Source organism: Lutjanus erythropterus, chromosome 13, assembly GCF_056507025.1.
Source record: "Lutjanus erythropterus isolate fLutEry1 chromosome 13, fLutEry1.hap2, whole genome shotgun sequence".
NCBI classification, from domain to species: Eukaryota; Metazoa; Chordata; class Actinopteri; order Lutjaniformes; family Lutjanidae; genus Lutjanus; species Lutjanus erythropterus.
Window position 1 is genome coordinate 10757225 of NC_139329.1, and position 18304 is coordinate 10775528.

An 18304-nucleotide genomic window follows, 5' to 3' on the forward strand; every position below is an offset into this window, starting at 1 on the left:
GTGTACACAAGCACAGAACTAAAGGGTGGAAAACCATAGAGAACAGAGTGATGCATACTTATCAACCCTGACACCTCAAGATTAGGGAGGATTTAGAAACTGAAGGGATGGATATTGGGTTCCTCCCCCTGGAAATGTGCATTCTGGTGACTTTTAAAGAATGAGCATGACTGAATTGAGGAGAACTAGATACATGCCATGCAGCAGGCGCGAACAGCTCTCTTCCACATCACGAAACAAACATTTGGTGTGGCTGAGTTGTTGTCGAGGTGAAAACAGAAGAATTCCAGGAAAAGGGCAATAAAAAAACAGGAGTCCTCTGGGACAATGGTGGTGGTTTGAGTAAAAAACATTGTCATATGTGACCTCTTTTTTTCATCTCTTTTCTGTTCTTTTCCATCAATACACTATGTTATAAAACATAAAAATTCAGTTGAAGAATCTTTAAAACTACATGGTGAAGTGGGGTGAAAAGGAGGCAAAGAAAAGTAAGTTGGTCTTGTGAGGATAAAGTGTAGTGAAGTAGCAGGGTGGAGATGAGACGGGGTGGGTGTGCGATGATGATGACTGAGAAGCAATCATGTGGATGGTTTGACATTTACTGAGGGTCACGGAAAGCGGTTTGTAGTGGCTGCGGTCAGGTGAGGAGGATATCGGCTAGACCAAATAGTTTGTCAAAAAAGGCGAGCCGGAGGGAAAACCGGAGGGTGCTTGAAATCAATAAAGTGGATTCGTGAAGAGGGGACGTTGAGGGGTGCAGAATGGGGAGGAGATGGCACTAAGGACAGATGGTGTTTAAACACCCTCAATGCTGAGAGAGCTGGGGAGTGTGTCAAAAAAAAAATCAACAGAGGGAGTACTGGTGTCCAACTTCTGCCATGATGCTTACCCACGCCAACTGGAGTATGGCCACACCCCATGGCACCAGTCTGGACAGGCTACACCGTGTGAACAGCATGAGCAATCTGACTATTCATCTAGGCATGCTAGAGCAAACACAAACACACTCATAGACATTGTTCAAGTAGTGCTCCTATCATGAATGAACGCGGTGGTGTTGCCCCATTTTAAGGCACCAAACACACCCCAAAAGACTATTTTTCCTCAAAAAAAAAAAAAAACAGATCGTAAAACAAAAAGAATCAGGACCTGTTGTTCCATCAAATAGTCATCTGAATACACAAACACAACATACAGAAACCAAAGGGGACGCAAAAGCAAAAACTAGGACAGTCACACTCCCCTGTTGCTCTCTCATTCAGTCACACCTTGAAGTCAATCCCACAACATCAGCCACACAGCAGGACTCTCTGCAGCTCACCGCTGCCGTGACAATGATGATTACCGACCTCTTTAGCAGAGAGACATGCATCGACAGAGCGCCAGTTTATAAAGCTCTCTGGAACAGAACTGTCCCCCAAACAATGTGGATCACACCAGCAGTCAAACTCTGTGCTCTGCACATTGAGCAGCTGTGTGTGAAAGGGAAATTTCAGATTCATATAACTTGGCCATAAGCCCTGTCGGTGTATTTAATACTGTACTCACCTCAAGGCTGAGGTTCAAGAAACTGGTCAGATGATCATACAGGTTATAAACAAACCTCTTAGCCAAGCTTATATGCATGAGAGAACAAAGTCCAGAAAGGTAAAATTAGCAATCAATCTGTCTGCCTTCAAATTTGCTGTATTTGCTGTCAATGCACACTCACAGTTCTCATGTGCAATGAGGTATTTTCAAGTCTTTATGCTAAGAGAAGTTAAATGAGCGGCAATGATTTTCTCAGCATTGCCGCTACATATACAGGCATCATGCGCTGTGTGTAGGACACCAAGTGCAAGAGTTGGCAACAAGAACAGCCTCTCACAGCACTACCTACTGCATGAAGAAACTCCACAGGGACATCCTCGTCCCTCGTCTTTCGAAAACTATTGTGGGCTTGTTTTAATGCTAGACTGAAGAGACTGATATGAAAGTAGAAACATGTTGTGCTTGTTGAGAAGCAGACTAAATAACACTGCAAAGGTAGGCTAAATTTAGGCGAAGTAACCGTCATGGCCATTTTCAAAGTGGTCCCTAGACATCACTGAATGAAAATGGGTTCAATGGGTACCCAAGAGTCTTCCTTTTAAAGAAATACCCATTTTATGCAAATCCCATGCAGTTTTGGGGCAAAAACCATGCAGGATAATTGTGCTATTTTCACATATTTTATTTGAGTATTTCTGTATACTGGGGTCCCAAAACAGTATCATAAATTGGGCATGACTGGAAAGCTGAGACTCTTGTGAATTCAGTGCGCCCAGTTGTATTCATGTGCAATCCCCAGAACAGAAGTGTTCACCATCCAGTGCCCAAAAAATGCAATTCTGACAGAAACCTCCACGTCACAAGTTTTTTTTTATTTTTAAATATTTAGGGGGGCTTTTACGCCTTTATCTATAGGACAGCTTAAGATATGACAGGAAAGAGGGAGAGAGAGTCAGGGAATGACATGCTCTAGGGCTGGACAGGGCTATAGGCATGACTCAAACCCACCACTGCAAGGCAGGGGACGTTCTACCAACTGAGCTACCAGGCCACAATGTCAAATTTTTTTTATGCATGATTTTTTCTGTGGTGTTCACTAAGGTCCTAACATCTTAATGTGGTATTTTGGACAACTTATGAGACATGATAGAGTATGGGAATGGCCATCATATACTTAAGACGTAATGTTCTGAGCCCTTATACACTCTAAACTTTCAACATTTGAATAGGCGCCTAACCAAAGTACAGTTTTTATTAAAGATCTATGACTATGGAGGGGGAAGATACCTCAACGCAATTACGCTCAAGGCACTGAAATGGCCAGCAGCAGATGTGAATTTTCTTATCTAAAGCTCAGCAACACCGCAAATAAGTGCATTTCCCAAAATGTCAAACCTTTCCTTTAAGCACACTCATGTACAAAGACAAACTATTTGATTGGATAATAATCACATGGACTAATAGAGCACATTGAGTAAAGGTCAGTAAAAGTGGAGTGAAAAATTCCAGTTGATCAATAAACGGTGAGTACATGTCGAAAAAGACTTTCAAAGGAGTGGTTTTAGTTTGAGTTTTGCAGTTTCCCTCAGCCGTGCAAGTCCGAAAAACTGCATATGAAGTGTTTATGTGAGCTGTTTGGTATAAGCCCAATATCGAGATGGTAGATGCGAGGCATTTCATCAAATTATCTATCTGACTGCAGGCAACCATGCACGGCCCATTCCTCTAAACAACCCGCTGGGAGGCTTTACCCTCTGATCAAGGTCTCTCACCTGGGAAGCCTCAGAGCACATCAGGCTGACTGAATTGAATATAGATATGGGTAAATGAATTATGAATTATGAATGGGCACCAATCCAAAATATGAAAATGCAATATCTTTTCAAATTAAAATGGATTTTGTAACCATAGAAGAGAGTGATAACCCGTGGAAACTTTACACAGACCCACATATAGAGAGGCTGGTAGGAAAACTGAAATATCTGCATCGTTGTTGGTCACCACAACTACATAATATTATATATAATGCTATATAATATTATATAAAATTATGCAGCAGCTGGTAGCTCCTTCAAACTTTGCTACTTCCTTTAATCTGTCATGCTGTTGGCTTAATTCTGGAAACGCGCATCACCTGCGAATGAAGATGTGCAGTTTGGATTAAAGAGCAGCAAACCCTGAGACATCAATAAATGCAGTAGGCATCTTTCCAACACGTTGGATCAGCTGATGCACCGCTGTGGGTGAGAGGAGAGGAGGAGGAGAGTGAATGGGGGGGTTGTACTCCAAGCTGACAGGACACACCATGCAGGACTCTAGCAGCAGGAAAAGGGGAGATGGATGATGATGATAATAATAATTGTCCTTGAATACTTTGTAAAATATGTAACAATGCAAAGTCTGTCGCCGCATTTTGTGAGTCTGCTTTTACAAACACCAATAGCTTTCAAGAGATTCTTAATGCTTTGAAAAATACTTTAAAATGACACCACTTTAAAGAAAAATGGTAACTGCATAACATACGAGCAAATAAACAGTGAATGACACCTCTCAGTGCTGAATAGGTGTTAAAATATTTCAAAGATTCTGAAGAAGCAAATTACTCAAGATGTAAAATGCAAGTGACTCACACACACACACACACACACACACACACACACACACACACAAGCACACATGCAGTCCAACAATTCTGCTATGTGTCAGCGCTATTCCCATGTAGGGACAGCTGAAGTTGATCTCATTAACTTGCCCTTCATTCAAACGGCTAATTACACACAGACACACAATCACAGCCTTCACAGCACAATCAAGTCCTGACAGAGGGAAAGAAAGAAAGACAGAGGGGGGTAAGAGTGGGAGAGAGAGCCTGAAACAAACACAAAGAAAAAAAAAAGAGAGCGAAAGACATACTGAGAAAGGAAGCCGAGCACAGAAAACAAAGTAAAAAAGAACAGGGTACGAGAGTAGAGGCTTCATTTCTTCTAAGCCCTCAACAAGTATTTTACTTGAGTGTAAGCTGATTTTCCTTCTCACGTACAGCAGCGGATTGGCTCCGAGTCAGACTCTTTCTGAAAAGCTATTTGTTTCCAGTATCCCTAATAAAGGAATTAATGTTATGTTAATGACTTTGCAGCCTATTACTGCACTGCTGATGGATCCATCTGTACTTGAAAATGTCTTTTCCTCCAGATTCCTGCCGCATGGTTATTTGTGTCACAGTCTTTGTCAGGTAATTTATGGGAGGACATTAAGCCGTTAATACATTGTGTTACAAAAAAGACGACAGTTTAATGGCATTGCGTAGATGAGCAAACTAGCCATCAATAATGCTGTATAATGAAGCCTGTTGAAGGCCTATTGGGAATGGAAAACAGTGGCTGCTGGAACTTAAAAGAGAATACTAAGAGTTTGTGCATGTTTGTGTGTGTGTGTGTGTGTGTGTGTGTGTGTGTGTGTGTGTGTGTGAGCGTGTGGGTGCAGATGTTACTTTTTATATTATATGTGTGTGTGCTTCATTCAGACAAGCTGGAGCAGTTGGTGGAAGGGACTAGTGTAACAGAGCTGGGACTGGGTGTAGGTGGCTCACTTGCTTACTGCTGTCGGGATCAGTGTTCAGTCTGCAACAGTAAGTGTCAGCTGGTTCCCTTTTGGATCCACCTCCAGGCTGATAAACTATATAAGTTCAGAAGCGAACAAATCTCCCAAATCTTTTATCATTTTTTTATATTACTAAAAACCAGTGTGACAAGGATTGAGGTGGCAAGCTTTTCAGCTAGCGCCACTGACATTTTTTAATAGATAGATGATGCTTTACCAATTCCTTCCACTGTACAAAACTGCACAGTAGTGACCAGCGTTGGTGCCACACTTTTTAGTTCCCATCCACATAGCCTGCCGGCCCAGTTGCAAGAAGAGCTTAGCTGTCAATCGTGGCATGAAACCCTTTATATAATTCAATAACTAATTAAACCAAAGAGTTTAGAAAAATTAATTCTTGAGCATACATCAGCACGATAAGAACTTCCTCAAATGACAGAAACCATCTTTGGGAAAAATGTTACTGATGGCAGGATTCATGACCTGTACTGCAATCAGCCACCAGGGGGCGATCAAGATGCTTTGGTTTCAATTTTAAGAAGCTTTCGTGTTGCTCATTTCTCTGTGTAAAGTCTAGCTGTATACAGAGCAAGCACTAACCACCCTGTTTACTATAATAAATTACAAACTTAATTTGTGGCAGATTATATCCATGACAGCTAATTAAGCCAACTGTCAATATTATTTTCTGCAAGTAACTAGCTTAAAGGCCATATGAAACTAACACAGCATGTGTTAGGGCATGATTACACCTAAAGGTCTGATTCCTGAATCGAGCCAACAAGGATGATACTTTTTTTTTTCAATTTGCGCTCACAAGGCAAAACTCAAACAGTCAAAAACTGGGAACACAAGTCATATGATGGAAATGTTGTTCGGTTATTGGTCATACTCCTCCATGTGAAAAGACAAATGGCCCAATTACTACCTGGATATCGTACATCATGGAGCACCTTAATATGGAGTGAATATCAGCAGAGGACCATGCATACAAACATCTTATAAGACAACGGGCATTACTGCTGGTATTTCTTGCCATGTTGAGAGTCCAGGTTTGTCCCCTGCCAGTCAGTAGCAAATGTACTACGGCTTTGGTTCACTAGTCACCAAAACAGGGGAAAGAGAGAACAGTTTTTAATCAATGAAATGACACTTATAATGACAGTTCTGTGATTGGTTCCAATGTTGTTCCCACCAGAAATAAACTGCTCCAGTGTTCACTGGACAGCAGTCCAAGACCACCCATCTAAACTAAGTCCGAACTGTAGATATTTTTACTTGTAAAAGTGTGAACCCAAATGGAGAAGATAAAGGATTTTAAAGGATTCAGATTTAAAATTGCATTTGTTAGGCCAATCGCATTCAATATAACCCCCAACATACTGGCAGTGGTGCTTCTAGCATGGCTAAAAGCCCCACAATTGAACACAACACAATAAGTGTCAGTGTCTGCAGATGGTAAGCCAGACAAGTGTAGCATAGTTGTTGGCACACCTGTGAACAGAGAGGCTAGGTTCTGGGAGAGTTGTGAGAACCCCCATCACGTTGCGCTCTCCCGATGAAGATCCACACTGGCAGGTGACAAGACACAGTTGGGTACTCTGTGTACATTTGGGGAAGCATGTGGTAACGTGGCAGTTTGCATTAATGAGATGATTATTTGAAATTCAGAGAAAAAGCCAACCAAGGATGATAAAGAGGAAGAGAAGAACACTAAGGACAGAAAAGAAGAGATGAGGAGACATTACATAAAATGATTATGAAAGATGTGACTCCAGTCAAGGAGCTCTTTCTTGCAGTTGTCATTCGCCCAAACTCTCCTGCTTGTTCTCCTACTGCTCACCTTCTTCTCCTTTTGTCTGTCTGTGTCTGTCCTGACTCGCAGTCTGTCTGGGTGCGAAGAGTGCTGCTGTTATAAAACATTGCTCTTTGCTGTAGACTTCAAGTCTGAGAATCTACAGTCACTTCTCTGTTTCTGTTTCTGCCTTGTTCTTCGTCTCTGTCTCTGACTGCTCCTCTCTCACTCTCCGTCTGCATTGTTGCTTGTCTATTTCAGACACTTAGCTCCTTTTGCTCTTAAAGTAAGGTCAGGGCTGGCTGTGTTGTGCAAGCAGCACGTCAGCAGCGCAGCAGCCACTTCACTCCCTTCAGTGTCCACAGCAATTCTGCTCAGTCACTTAACAATCACTGCCACACTTAGCACACTGCCTATACTGTAAATGAGCAACAAGTCCTTGGAAAAATATCAATTTTCCCACTCACACAAAACATGTCGCCAAGTTAGTTTTTCAAAAAAACATTAAGTCACTGTTAAGAAGTGAGCATTTTTTAATTTAAATGGTTAAAAAAAAGTCTTGTCAGCTTGAAAAGACACATCAGGTCACAATGACAGGTTTGACGGAGCTGGGGCAGGAACCTGCATGGAGTGAAGGACAACTAAAAATTGCTCCTGAGTTGTGTTTGGTGTACACAAGGGATAACTTTTTCTGCAGCTGCTGTACTCACTGTGATGTCTGCTGTGCTGTGACAACACACAGAGGATCAGTTCACAAGACACACACACACAGTAGATCAAGACATGTGCGTTCATACACACACATCCAACTGCAGAATGCAAAAGCTCTGTTGAACTGCCCGAGTAGCGTGAAAAAAGCCGATATTTTTTTATTTTATTGAAATCACTGATCATGATGTTTGACATTTCAATAGGCCTGGAGGGGATTTAATCCCCATACAGGAGTGTCATACTACAGAGCAGAGCTACACTCTGCTCCTCGACAGCAGCCTCAGCTCTGACTGCACCAACCCTGCCCTGCAGTCATTCAGACAACTGGGAATTAAATGAGCTAAGTAGCAGAAGATTAAGACGGATTATAGCTGGAATAGTAAAGCATCTGAATGCTGTCACATCACTATGGAGATGGAGGCTTTATAATGATGTATGTACGCTATGCTACGTTTGTATGGACAGCTGAGCATTTATACACATATTAAGAAGTAGATGTATGATCATTCATTCAGTATTTTACATAACATGTAAGCAATGCACCACACATTGCAAATACTGTTACGATATGCTCACATGGAACTGGATGGAAAACAGTGCATATAGGCTAATGTACAGGAATTTATGCTTGAAAGAGTAATGAATTATTATGGATTCTCCAAGGTCTCATGGGCCATAACCTTGCGTGCAGATCCTGGGGAGACAGAATCATGAAGTTGCTCCGCCAATAAATCATTTCTAAATTAATTATGCAGATGAAAATATATATTTAATAGAAGCTGACTCCACTTTTGAAATAATTCAGACATAAACGCAATACTTTTTGAAGGTTTTGTTTATGCCCTCTTCCTATTTATCTCGACGTATGCAGTGGTATGAACTGCATACGTCACTTTCGTCTAATGAAAATAGGAGCTGTAGTGCCGGACCAGTCAATATGGATCATGCACCTTTGCGCCTGTGGAAAAACATTTCACAGATTAGTTAATGTTACTGAGTAAATATGTGCCAACTGTGCCTGTAGACAGAAGCAAATTAGAAAAATGTCTTAGTGTTGGTGCAAGTAATGTTTTTAATGTGAAAAATATGGCCCTACCATAAAACACCAGCTTTTAGAGTGGAGTTTGGTCAATCGGTCAACTTGAAAGCCTGTTGCTGAGGGCAGCAGAGGGCTTTTTAAAGTTAAAAATGTGAAGTAGGAAGTGGGGCTAAAAGCGTCCAGTTTTCTACTTCTGTCAGTTTGTAGTAAAAATTCAGACAATAAGCTAAAGCTGCCTCCCGAGCAGAAAAGTCCAGGGCTGAATCTCACCAATGTAATGGGCATTCATTCTCACTCATCTTTACATGGCATACTGTGTACCAAATCCTGACTGCTACTGATTTTCCAAGGCTGCAGATATTAATAAGGACAATACCAAAAAGAAACAGACATTGAAAATGAATTTAATTCAGATGCACATGTAGGATGTTTGGACCCAGTGTGGGTGAAAAGAAAATATCTGGACATTATTTTTTGGCATATTAAGCGCCTGAACAGCTGCTACTGGTGGATGACAGTTTTGAGCTTCACTTATAAAAGTATGGATGAATATTCCATCCCATTTACGGGTAATTTTAGCAATTCATTACTGAATTAAGAGCACTTAGGTGAAGTCTATTTTTTGGTTTGGTTGACTCCAGTAGGGTAAAAAAAAACTCCTCGAAAATTAGCTGCTGTGCATCATCTTGCCAACTGTACCAAAGTATCTTGAAATCTCTCTTTGTGTCTTTTTTAAAGTTTTCCTCTTCCTGTATTTCTTGTTTTCTCATGTTCCCTCTGTCTTCATCTCTCAGCTTCTCATTCATCACGTTTCGTGGGCGACAAGGATCCTATACGAAGGTACTGGAATAAATGGCCCCCTGCCCCGCTATCGACAGGCTCTACTCAATTGAATTTAATGCTTGGCTGCCCTTGTGTTTTCTCTCTCAGTCTTGCAAACAAACTCATTTGTTCTAATTTTGTGATGTCTCCATTTGCATCTGCGAGCTCTAATATCAGCTCCACCCTCTTGTGGGGCTGTGCTTGACGAGGGTGGCATCCATTAATTAACCACTTAATCACAACCAATTAATGTAATAATGCATGGCTTGATTAACAAAATTGCTATAGGCATTTCAAAACAAGGTATCCAATATCTAACACAAATAGGTTGGGAAATGGCGGGTAATTACGCCCTGCCACGTTAAGTGAATATCGATGGATAACAATGTGGCTATGTTGAGCTTGAGGAGGAGGGAGACAATTATTTTGTCAGTGCAAAGAGAAGACATGACAAGTGCTGTCTATATTGTGTTAACACAAAATGAGACAAATCTTAGACAACCGTCTGAGCAGACGGTGACTCACACTGAGACACAAAGTGTGAGGATGAAGGAGACTGAAAGCCCTTCACCTTCATACTTAAAAGCTAATAACAGAATAAGAGCAGATATCAAAAGATGTGAGCATATATACAGTTACAGCTATGAAGGTATGGACTTCAATTTCCAGGTCTCATAATTTCATGGTAAATAGGTAGTAATTACCAAGTAATACATACATACAACACAACCCAAATCCTAATAAATTTCTTAGAAATTACACACAAATTACCTCCAAGTTACCCCCAAATTTCATAATAAGGATGGGCTAAGTATGTGGTATATATGTGGTAATTAATGTTTGCTCATTTAGACATAGTGGAAAACAATTATTAAATAATGTTGGAGTCATTTTCAATAAATTTGGGATGATTACTAATAAATTTCAGTCATGATACTTGCTACTTATGACATATTTACCATGAAATTTGGGGAAAATTTTCAGGTAATTTCAAGGAAAGTTCAAATATGTGAAATGGCAATTACCACCCACTTGCATGAAAACAACAACTTTGCAAATTATTACATACTTACCGTGAAATCCCGGGGTAATTTGTGGGTAATTTCTAAAAAAATCATGGATTCATTCAACATGTTACTTGGTAATTGCCACATGATATGAAAATGGTACTTGCTAACAGTTATAACCGCTGCAGCTTGTCAACTCCAACATAAGTCTTGTTTGTTTCCCACTTCCTAGAAAAAGTGACGGGAATAGCCCCAAAGTCAGCTGAGCTACCTTTACAACATGTCTGTGAGGATTCTCAGCCATCCAGATCATGGAATCTGTAAAAGTGGCTATTGTAGGTTGCCTACGATAGCCACTTTTACAAACTACTTTTACAACATAATATCCCCTTCAGAAGCTTTTTGTAATCCAGCCTTGAACTGCTGTGTCGTTTGAAGATGTGGTTAAATAAATCTGTCATGATAAATTCGACATTGAACGTCTTCTGTAGTTATTTATCCATTTTTACATGTTGACAGCAGTTGCTGTTATTGTTAGCATGTCGTTAGCCTTGGCTTGAGCAATATATTGTACAGGTTGAGCTACATGTTTATACTCCAAGGGATAGAAGTGACTAAGGTGATAAAATCAGTAAAACTCACAATATTTTTGAACAAATATCCTGGTATTATGACAATATTGTTGGGATGATTTTCACAAAATGTTATGGTGCTTTCACAAAATATTAACCCAGTGAAATTTTTTGATAAATAATACGGCAGTCATTTCAGCCCTACACACAGTACACATAAAGAGACACTCTCAACTACTGATCACCACTTAATCTTTTCTGTTCCATTCATCATCTATATGTGGTCTAGTATTAGGAGTTACATGTGGGCTTCTTCATCTAATCCTCCCGTCTTAGTCATGAAAACACATCCTTTCAGTCTGAACGCACCCGTGGGTGACCGTTCCCTCCATCTTCATCTCCTTCCCTTCCTGCTGAGTCCGGCAGTCTGCCTCAGAGGAAGAGGCCAGAAGATCTACCAAAGATCGATTGATGTCATCACCTCTGCCTGCGACTTTAACTCGCTGCTTCGTAGAAATATAGAGAAACACACACATCCACACCCTCGCACACATCCTCTATAGTGGAACTCGAGACTTTCCATCCCAGTCTTGCCCAGAACATTGCACTCAATAACGGCAGAACCAGAGCTGCAGAACAGGAGTACAAACGAGCGAAAGAAAATCCCAGAATCTGAGAGCTCAGCCTGCTGTTGCGAATTTTCTGCCTTCCTGGATCACCGCGTCTGAGCGTTCAGCCGGGCTGCTTCAAAACACACGCACGGCATCATTCGTACACACAGACTCGGGAGAGCGCACACAGCACACACACACACACACACACACACACGCACAGAGCAGGTGTCAGTCACTCAGCTAAGTTGCTCGGATACTCAAAATCAGCAGCAGCTCAGTCAAACTTTAAAAAAACTTGTTAGTGTAGCCTCCCCTCTATGGAGCTTCAGACACTGAGTTTAAAACAACCGGGGAACATAGGAACTATTGATCAGATCAATCAAAGTGCTCTTGTAGACACACAACCACCACTTACTTGTCACTGAGAACAGGGAGATGGAGCAGGAGTGATGACTGATGGAAAACAATATCTTGAGAGTGAACAACAAAATCATGAATTTCCACAAATATTCTCCGTGCCATGTTTCCAGAATGAACTTACAGCCTATAAAAAAGAATTAATGAGTACATATGTGAATCACATTTTTTTTTTTTTTGATGAATAGGCTGAAATTTCAGGCATTCCTCGCCAGAAAAATGCGTGTGTAGCAGCTTATATCCACTTATATGTTTTATATAAGATGATATGTTTTGTATATAAGATGCATGCACAAAAACTATATTTTCTTGTATTATTCTTGTACTGACATCCTAGTGGATCACCACTCAGGCCGTTGTGTTAAATCAGAGGCCTTTAAATGACTTATCAATATTTTCTATGAATGTAATCAGCTGTTAAAAATGGGTGACTGTCAGTGCTCAGTGCAGATCTCCTTTTAGTATAACTGATTTGATCAAAATGTTACATCAAATACCAGGGTCATTCAGCTGACAGTGCCATTTGAATGTTTTAGTTTTTCAAACTTAAATTTCATTCTATTTTTTCAGAACTGCATCGAATGGCTCCCATATTTAACTGGTAAAAATGTGTCATGAGGATCCTGCATTTTTTACATAACAGGACTGAGTTTGTAGCAAAGTGCAAATACAAGAACTTTAACCACGTGGTATCAATACTAGTAGCATGAGCAGACAAACATGCACAACAGTAATTTCAGTAACAGGACTGAACGCTGAGATTGACATGACATGGCTATGGCCTTTAGGAGACTCAAATGATGCTACCTCTTGTTGATCTGGGTAACAGGACTGAGTGAAAACCTGGAGACATGACTCAAATGTGCGTTTCAACCAAAATGTTATAAATTTTTTCATGAGAAAATGGATTTAAATGTCTAAAAAATACATGTGGAAATACAGAGACACAATAATTCTTAATGTTGATATTTCTGAAGGACTCTAATCCCTTTATTTCATGGCAAAGTGTAGTGTTAAATGGTGGGGACTAAAACACTTTTTTTTCTGTGTTCTAGGTAGGTTTAATAAAGGTTTTAAATGATGGATCTTCAAATTGTATGTCTGTTCTGTATGAGTACAGATAGTCATCAAACCACCCTTCACTAACTACATATCAGTTTGGCTTATGATAAAAAAATATATAAATATATAATAACCTTTATTTAACCATTAAGCATCATTCAAAATTAATTCCAAACAAATGAGAATGTTGAGATCAAACAACAGAATGATGTCACAGAGAACTCCGTGACATCATAGAACAGTGTAGAACCTCTTGTTCTAGTTCTAGTTCCTAGTTCACTAGTAACCCCTTTGTTAGTGAGTTAGTTAATTTAGTTTGTTTTGGAGAGCGAAGACACAATTTCTTTCAGCCCTGAACCTTCAAGGAATTTATTATGTCGGATTGGATTATATTGATTGTAACGTTTTGAGGAGAAACTCAAGAAACTCAAGAGACTTCAGCTGCATTATTTGGTAAGTATTTTTAGTTTGCTTTCATAGCTCTCAATAACTTGTGTTTCTTTTCACACCTCCACTAAAATTTAACATTTTTGACAGTAATTCAATTTACTATGTGTGCCTTGATTATGTTTGTCTTGAATCCATGATTTCTATATCACATTTTGAAGCCAGAATCATGTGCCCTGTAAAAACAAAAAACTCACAATTTTATTGCAATTTGCCTTCACTGCCTTGTTTTTTGAGTTTTCAATCTAGCCATTATTTAAAGCTGTGAAACTGATTTGTTATTATTTAGGTGATTTAAAATGAAATGGTTGCAAAAAAAATATTATATCATTAGCCACTGTTCACTTTTGCTTCAATGACAACTCAACAATTGTTGAAATACAAATTTGGGGGGGTTACTAAAACAAAAACGATTCAAGTTGAAGTTGGAAAAAAAGAAAAGTCAGTTATCTAAACCAAAAATGATTAATTGGTAAAACTTTTTCAGAACTGAAGAGTTTGAGGTTGGCCTCAAAACTCATAAATCTTGTGAAGCAAACTTTTTGAGTTTTCACAACTTTTTGAGTTTTACATTTTGATAGAAATATGGTTGTGATTGTTTTATATTGTGACTAACTCTTAAATCTAAATATGTTGTTTTCCTCTCAGTTTTAAGCAGCAGGTGACCCACGCACTAATGGCTTCAACATCGTCCACTCAACCTGCTGACGATGACCAGATAGTCGTCGGAAGCTCACTCACCTCCACATCCTCCAAGTACCTGGTGAAGTCTATTCTGGGACAAGGCTCCTTCTCCACAGTCGCAAAATGTGCCAGGGTGAGCGACGATAAGACGGTAGCCATCAAAATTATGAAGGCTGGTGAATGTTTCGAGGCACAGGCTCAAGCAGAGGTAGGAAAATAAACGTACCATTTTTGACAATGTTCTTTACAGTGCTTCCATCTACTGCATTTGAAGAAATATCAGCAATTATGTAATGGTTTGTTAATGTGAGTCAATGTCATATGTATCCCCAGGTGAAAATGCTAAAAAAACTGAGAATGCTGGACCCAGACAAATGCAGCATAGTTCGATGGTACCAGGTTTTCAACGACAGGCGACATACTTGCCTCATGTTTGAGGAACTGGACAAAAGCCTTTTTGACTTCATGTTTGAAAGACGTTTCCAGCCTCTCCCACTTAAGGACGTAAGGACTGTTGTCATGCAGGTATGTGCTACACTACATTTCTTTATGCATTATTTAACAGCATAAAAATGATGTTAAATAAAAATAATGTTTGTACATTGCTGACCTTATTATTAAATGAATGACTCTGATAACCTTTCAGATCGCCAATGCACTCAACCATTTAAAGGCCATCGGCATGGTACATGCAGACCTCAAGTTGGAAAATGTGATGTTGGTGAATCATGCGCAGGAGCCCTACAGAGTTAAAGTGATCGACTTTGGCCTGGCCTGTGACGTGTCGTCTGCCAAGCCAGGAGCGTACATCCAAAGTCGCCCATACAGGTACGTAACTGAAACCATATTTGACCTCTTACGCTGTGTTTCAGCAACAAGGATTAATTTTTAAATCCAAGTGAATGACGGTTAAACTTAAGTTATGTTGTACCAAACTTTTAAACTAAAATTAACAAAGATTAAGAACTTCATTTTTTACTCTAAACATAGATATCATTTAATTCTGTTGCACCAGAGCTTTAGGTTAGGCTTTTAAAATGGCTGCCATTTTATAGATGGATTGAGCAAAATAAACACACTCCTTGAAGAAAGTTAAGCACAAACTCAAACCATTCAAAGTTTATGATGAATTTTAAATCTGGATCTACTCATTTTAAACTTAATTTAGCTAAACCCTGATTAGAATGGCTCTTAGATTAATTTAATGCTTGTTGGTGTAACCCACCCACTGATGGCTGAAAAAGTGGGTATACTAAGAATATAAACGTCCACTCTTTGCAGATTCACACGCTCTGTGAAGGGTTTCAGTGGAGGTCATAGTATTCCTTGTTGTGAGAAAAATCAATGCCTGACAATAGTGGAAACTGTCTTAATCATTGTTTGTCCTCTCTCAGGTCTCCAGAGGTTATCTTGGGCCTTCCATTCACGCAGGCCATAGATATGTGGTCTCTAGGCTGTATAGCTGCAACTCTGTGCTTCGGCCCTCTGCTCTACCCTGGCAAAAGCGAATATGACGTTGTAAGTACTACTTCAAGTTTCTTCTATGTTTCTTTTTTTTTATTAAAACAACCAGTATCATCTGGTTTACTTGAGTATATATACAGCAGAAGTGGCAAAAGTGCATACACTGTTTACAGTAAGTGCAGTACAGTGAAATGAAGTAGTTGTCAGAAAAATAAATACTCAAGTAAAGTATAGATACTTAAAAACTGAAAAAAACATTTATTTTTTGGAGTGCCTGGTTTGGGTTTCTTTAATAAGTCTGAAAACTCCACTTAGAGCTACTGTAACTGGTTATGAAATAGTCTCAGTTTAATACTGATGCCTCTATATGACCTATGTAAACAAACTAGACCATCCGATCGGCTGTTTCCTTATAATTATTATCGAATTCTCTGTTAAATCAGATGAAACAAGCCTCTGTTTACATTTTCACAGGCATCGTTACAGTGAATAGTACATCAGATATTTAAAAGGAAGACTGGGACTTTTGTTTGGATAATTTTATTTTTGATGTTATATTTTGTGGTCATTAAGGACGAAACACTACTACTTTTGCCCACTAGGGGCGCTAAAATCAACAAAATATAAAAGTTCCTTGTAGTAGCTTTAAGTACAGTAGTAAGTATTTGTACTTTATTTCCCACCTCTGATATATGGTGAAAATGTTGCGTAGTTATATTTGACCTATTCTCTACTATTCAGTGTGTTTCCTGTTTTACTGATAAAAGTTCGCATGAAAAATATGCATTTCATGTAAAGTATTACTCAGTGGTTTATGGAAATTCATTTTGACACAGTATAGAAACAGTTAAAACTTTTAAAAAGTGCTTGACCTGGACTCCCATTCTGACTTGATGTTGTGTTGTATCCTCAGATAAAATACATAGTAGAAACTCAGGGTCAACCATCCGACGACCTGCTCAGCCTTGGACAGAGGACTCATATTTTTTTCCAGAGAGACAAGAAGTCTACCACCCATCTCTGGAAACTCAAGGTATGTGCCACTTGTTCTCCACTGCTGTCTGTCTTCCTTTCCTTGTAATTCCAATGTTTTACCCCCACAAACACCTGATGGCTTTAAATATTCCCCTTTCAGACTGTAAAATATTTGTTTTTGTCTGCCTGTTTATGTTGTACTCTGAATGACATTGCTAACAACAATGTTGTCTGTTCAGACACCAGAGCAGTTTCACTATGAGACAAAGATTTTACCGTCAGAGACCAGATGGATTAAGTTAAAGTCACTGGATGACCTTCTAATTGTAAGTTTTTTTTACAATCATTCACAGTAAAAAAGTACTAAAACAAAAATACAGTTGACTCAAAACTCTCCTGGTTGGGTTTTTATTCACTCCAGGAGGTGAGTGAAGATACCTCTGATCTTTGTTGTTGTTTATTCATGTTCCAGATCCGGCCCACCGATCCTGATAATCCTGCAGAAAGGATTCAGCTGCACACGTTTATGGAGATGCTCAAAGGAATGCTTCACCTCGATCCCACCAAACGGATCTCACCCCGTCAGGTGCTGGAGTACCTGCACTCCAGCACCTGGAACAAGAAGGATCAAACCAACAGGAAACAGGATAGCACTGCTGTGAAGACCCACCCACCTCAGCCCATCCACCACAAAAGTACACATCCCTCCACAAGCAGCCAGACCCAAAGCTACATCAGGACAGGGATTAAGAGAAAGATGCCTGACAGTGAAGATCTGGGGCAACAACAAACAGAGTCTGCCCACAATGACAAGCCACATGATGACAGAAAGAGGTTCCGAAAAAGCTACGCAAGTCCATCCACCTCACGTAGCAGCAGCGGGACCCAGAGTTGCGTTTTACCAGGGATCAAACGGAAGACACCTCATGATGAAGACTCTGATTCTGACAAGAGGTCAGGCCATGAGACAAAGAGGGTCAGAGCAAGCGACACTAGTAGACCCACCTGCAGCAGCAGCAACTTCTCTACCCACACTGCCCATGTTCCTGATGAGATGAAGAGAAAGATGGCTGATAGTGAGAATGTCAGACGTCAACAAACAGGCTCTGACAATGACAGAAGGAAGTTCCAGAAAAGCTACAGAAGTCCATCCACCTTATGTAGCAGCAGCAGTCAGACCCAGAGATCTATTTCACCAGGAGTTAAAAGGAAGATGCCTGATCCTGAAGACTCTAATAAGAGCTCAGTTCACGAAAGAAAGCGCGTCCGAGAAAGTGATTAAGGTGGAGCCACTTCCAGCAGCAGCAAGGGCAGCTGATGGGGGTAATGTATTTTTAGAGGTAAGTAGACTTTGTATCTGAATCTTCAGTCCTCTAACTTTATCTCCACAATACCATGTTTGTCTGCTTGGCTGTGCTGCACACTACAATGCAACGTCTCCCTATCTTTTTAACAAAAATGGGTGGCTTTTATTTTTATGAATTTATGTATTAATTCAGTTAACTTGTTCTTTTCCATGGCTCTTGTCTTTTACACATTCAAATAAAACCACATTTCATTTCTTT

General features: G+C 39.9%; 2 protein-coding genes across 2 annotated transcripts in view; one reads left to right on the forward strand and one right to left on the reverse strand.

Annotated features, from left to right (window-relative positions):
- cdh13 (cadherin 13, H-cadherin (heart)) overlaps positions 1–18304 on the reverse strand; it is a 452332-nt gene that overhangs the window by 371894 nt on the left and 62134 nt on the right. The gene's annotated exons all lie outside the window — the stretch shown is intronic.
- Positions 14293–18021, forward strand: LOC146316171 (homeodomain-interacting protein kinase 1-like). Its single transcript, XM_084733974.1, has 7 exons — positions 14293–14508; positions 14634–14825; positions 14947–15128; positions 15695–15818; positions 16678–16797; positions 16979–17065; positions 17212–18021. Exons 1-7 carry the CDS (start codon positions 14293–14295, stop codon positions 18019–18021), a joined length of 1731 nt encoding a protein of 576 aa, XP_084590100.1.

What these genes read in the sequence shown, in the direction of transcription:
- LOC146316171 (XM_084733974.1), top strand. Translation starts at nt 14,293, where the DNA reads ATGGCTTCAACATCGTCCACTCAACCTGCTGACGATGACCAGATAGTC. An exon ending in TAAGGACTGTTGTCATGCAG is followed by an intron (nt 14,826 to 14,946) that starts GTATGTGCTACA and finishes ATAACCTTTCAG; the next exon opens with ATCGCCAATGCACTCAACCA. An exon ending in CACTGGATGACCTTCTAATT is followed by an intron (nt 17,066 to 17,211) that starts GTAAGTTTTTTT and finishes TTCATGTTCCAG; the next exon opens with ATCCGGCCCACCGATCCTGA.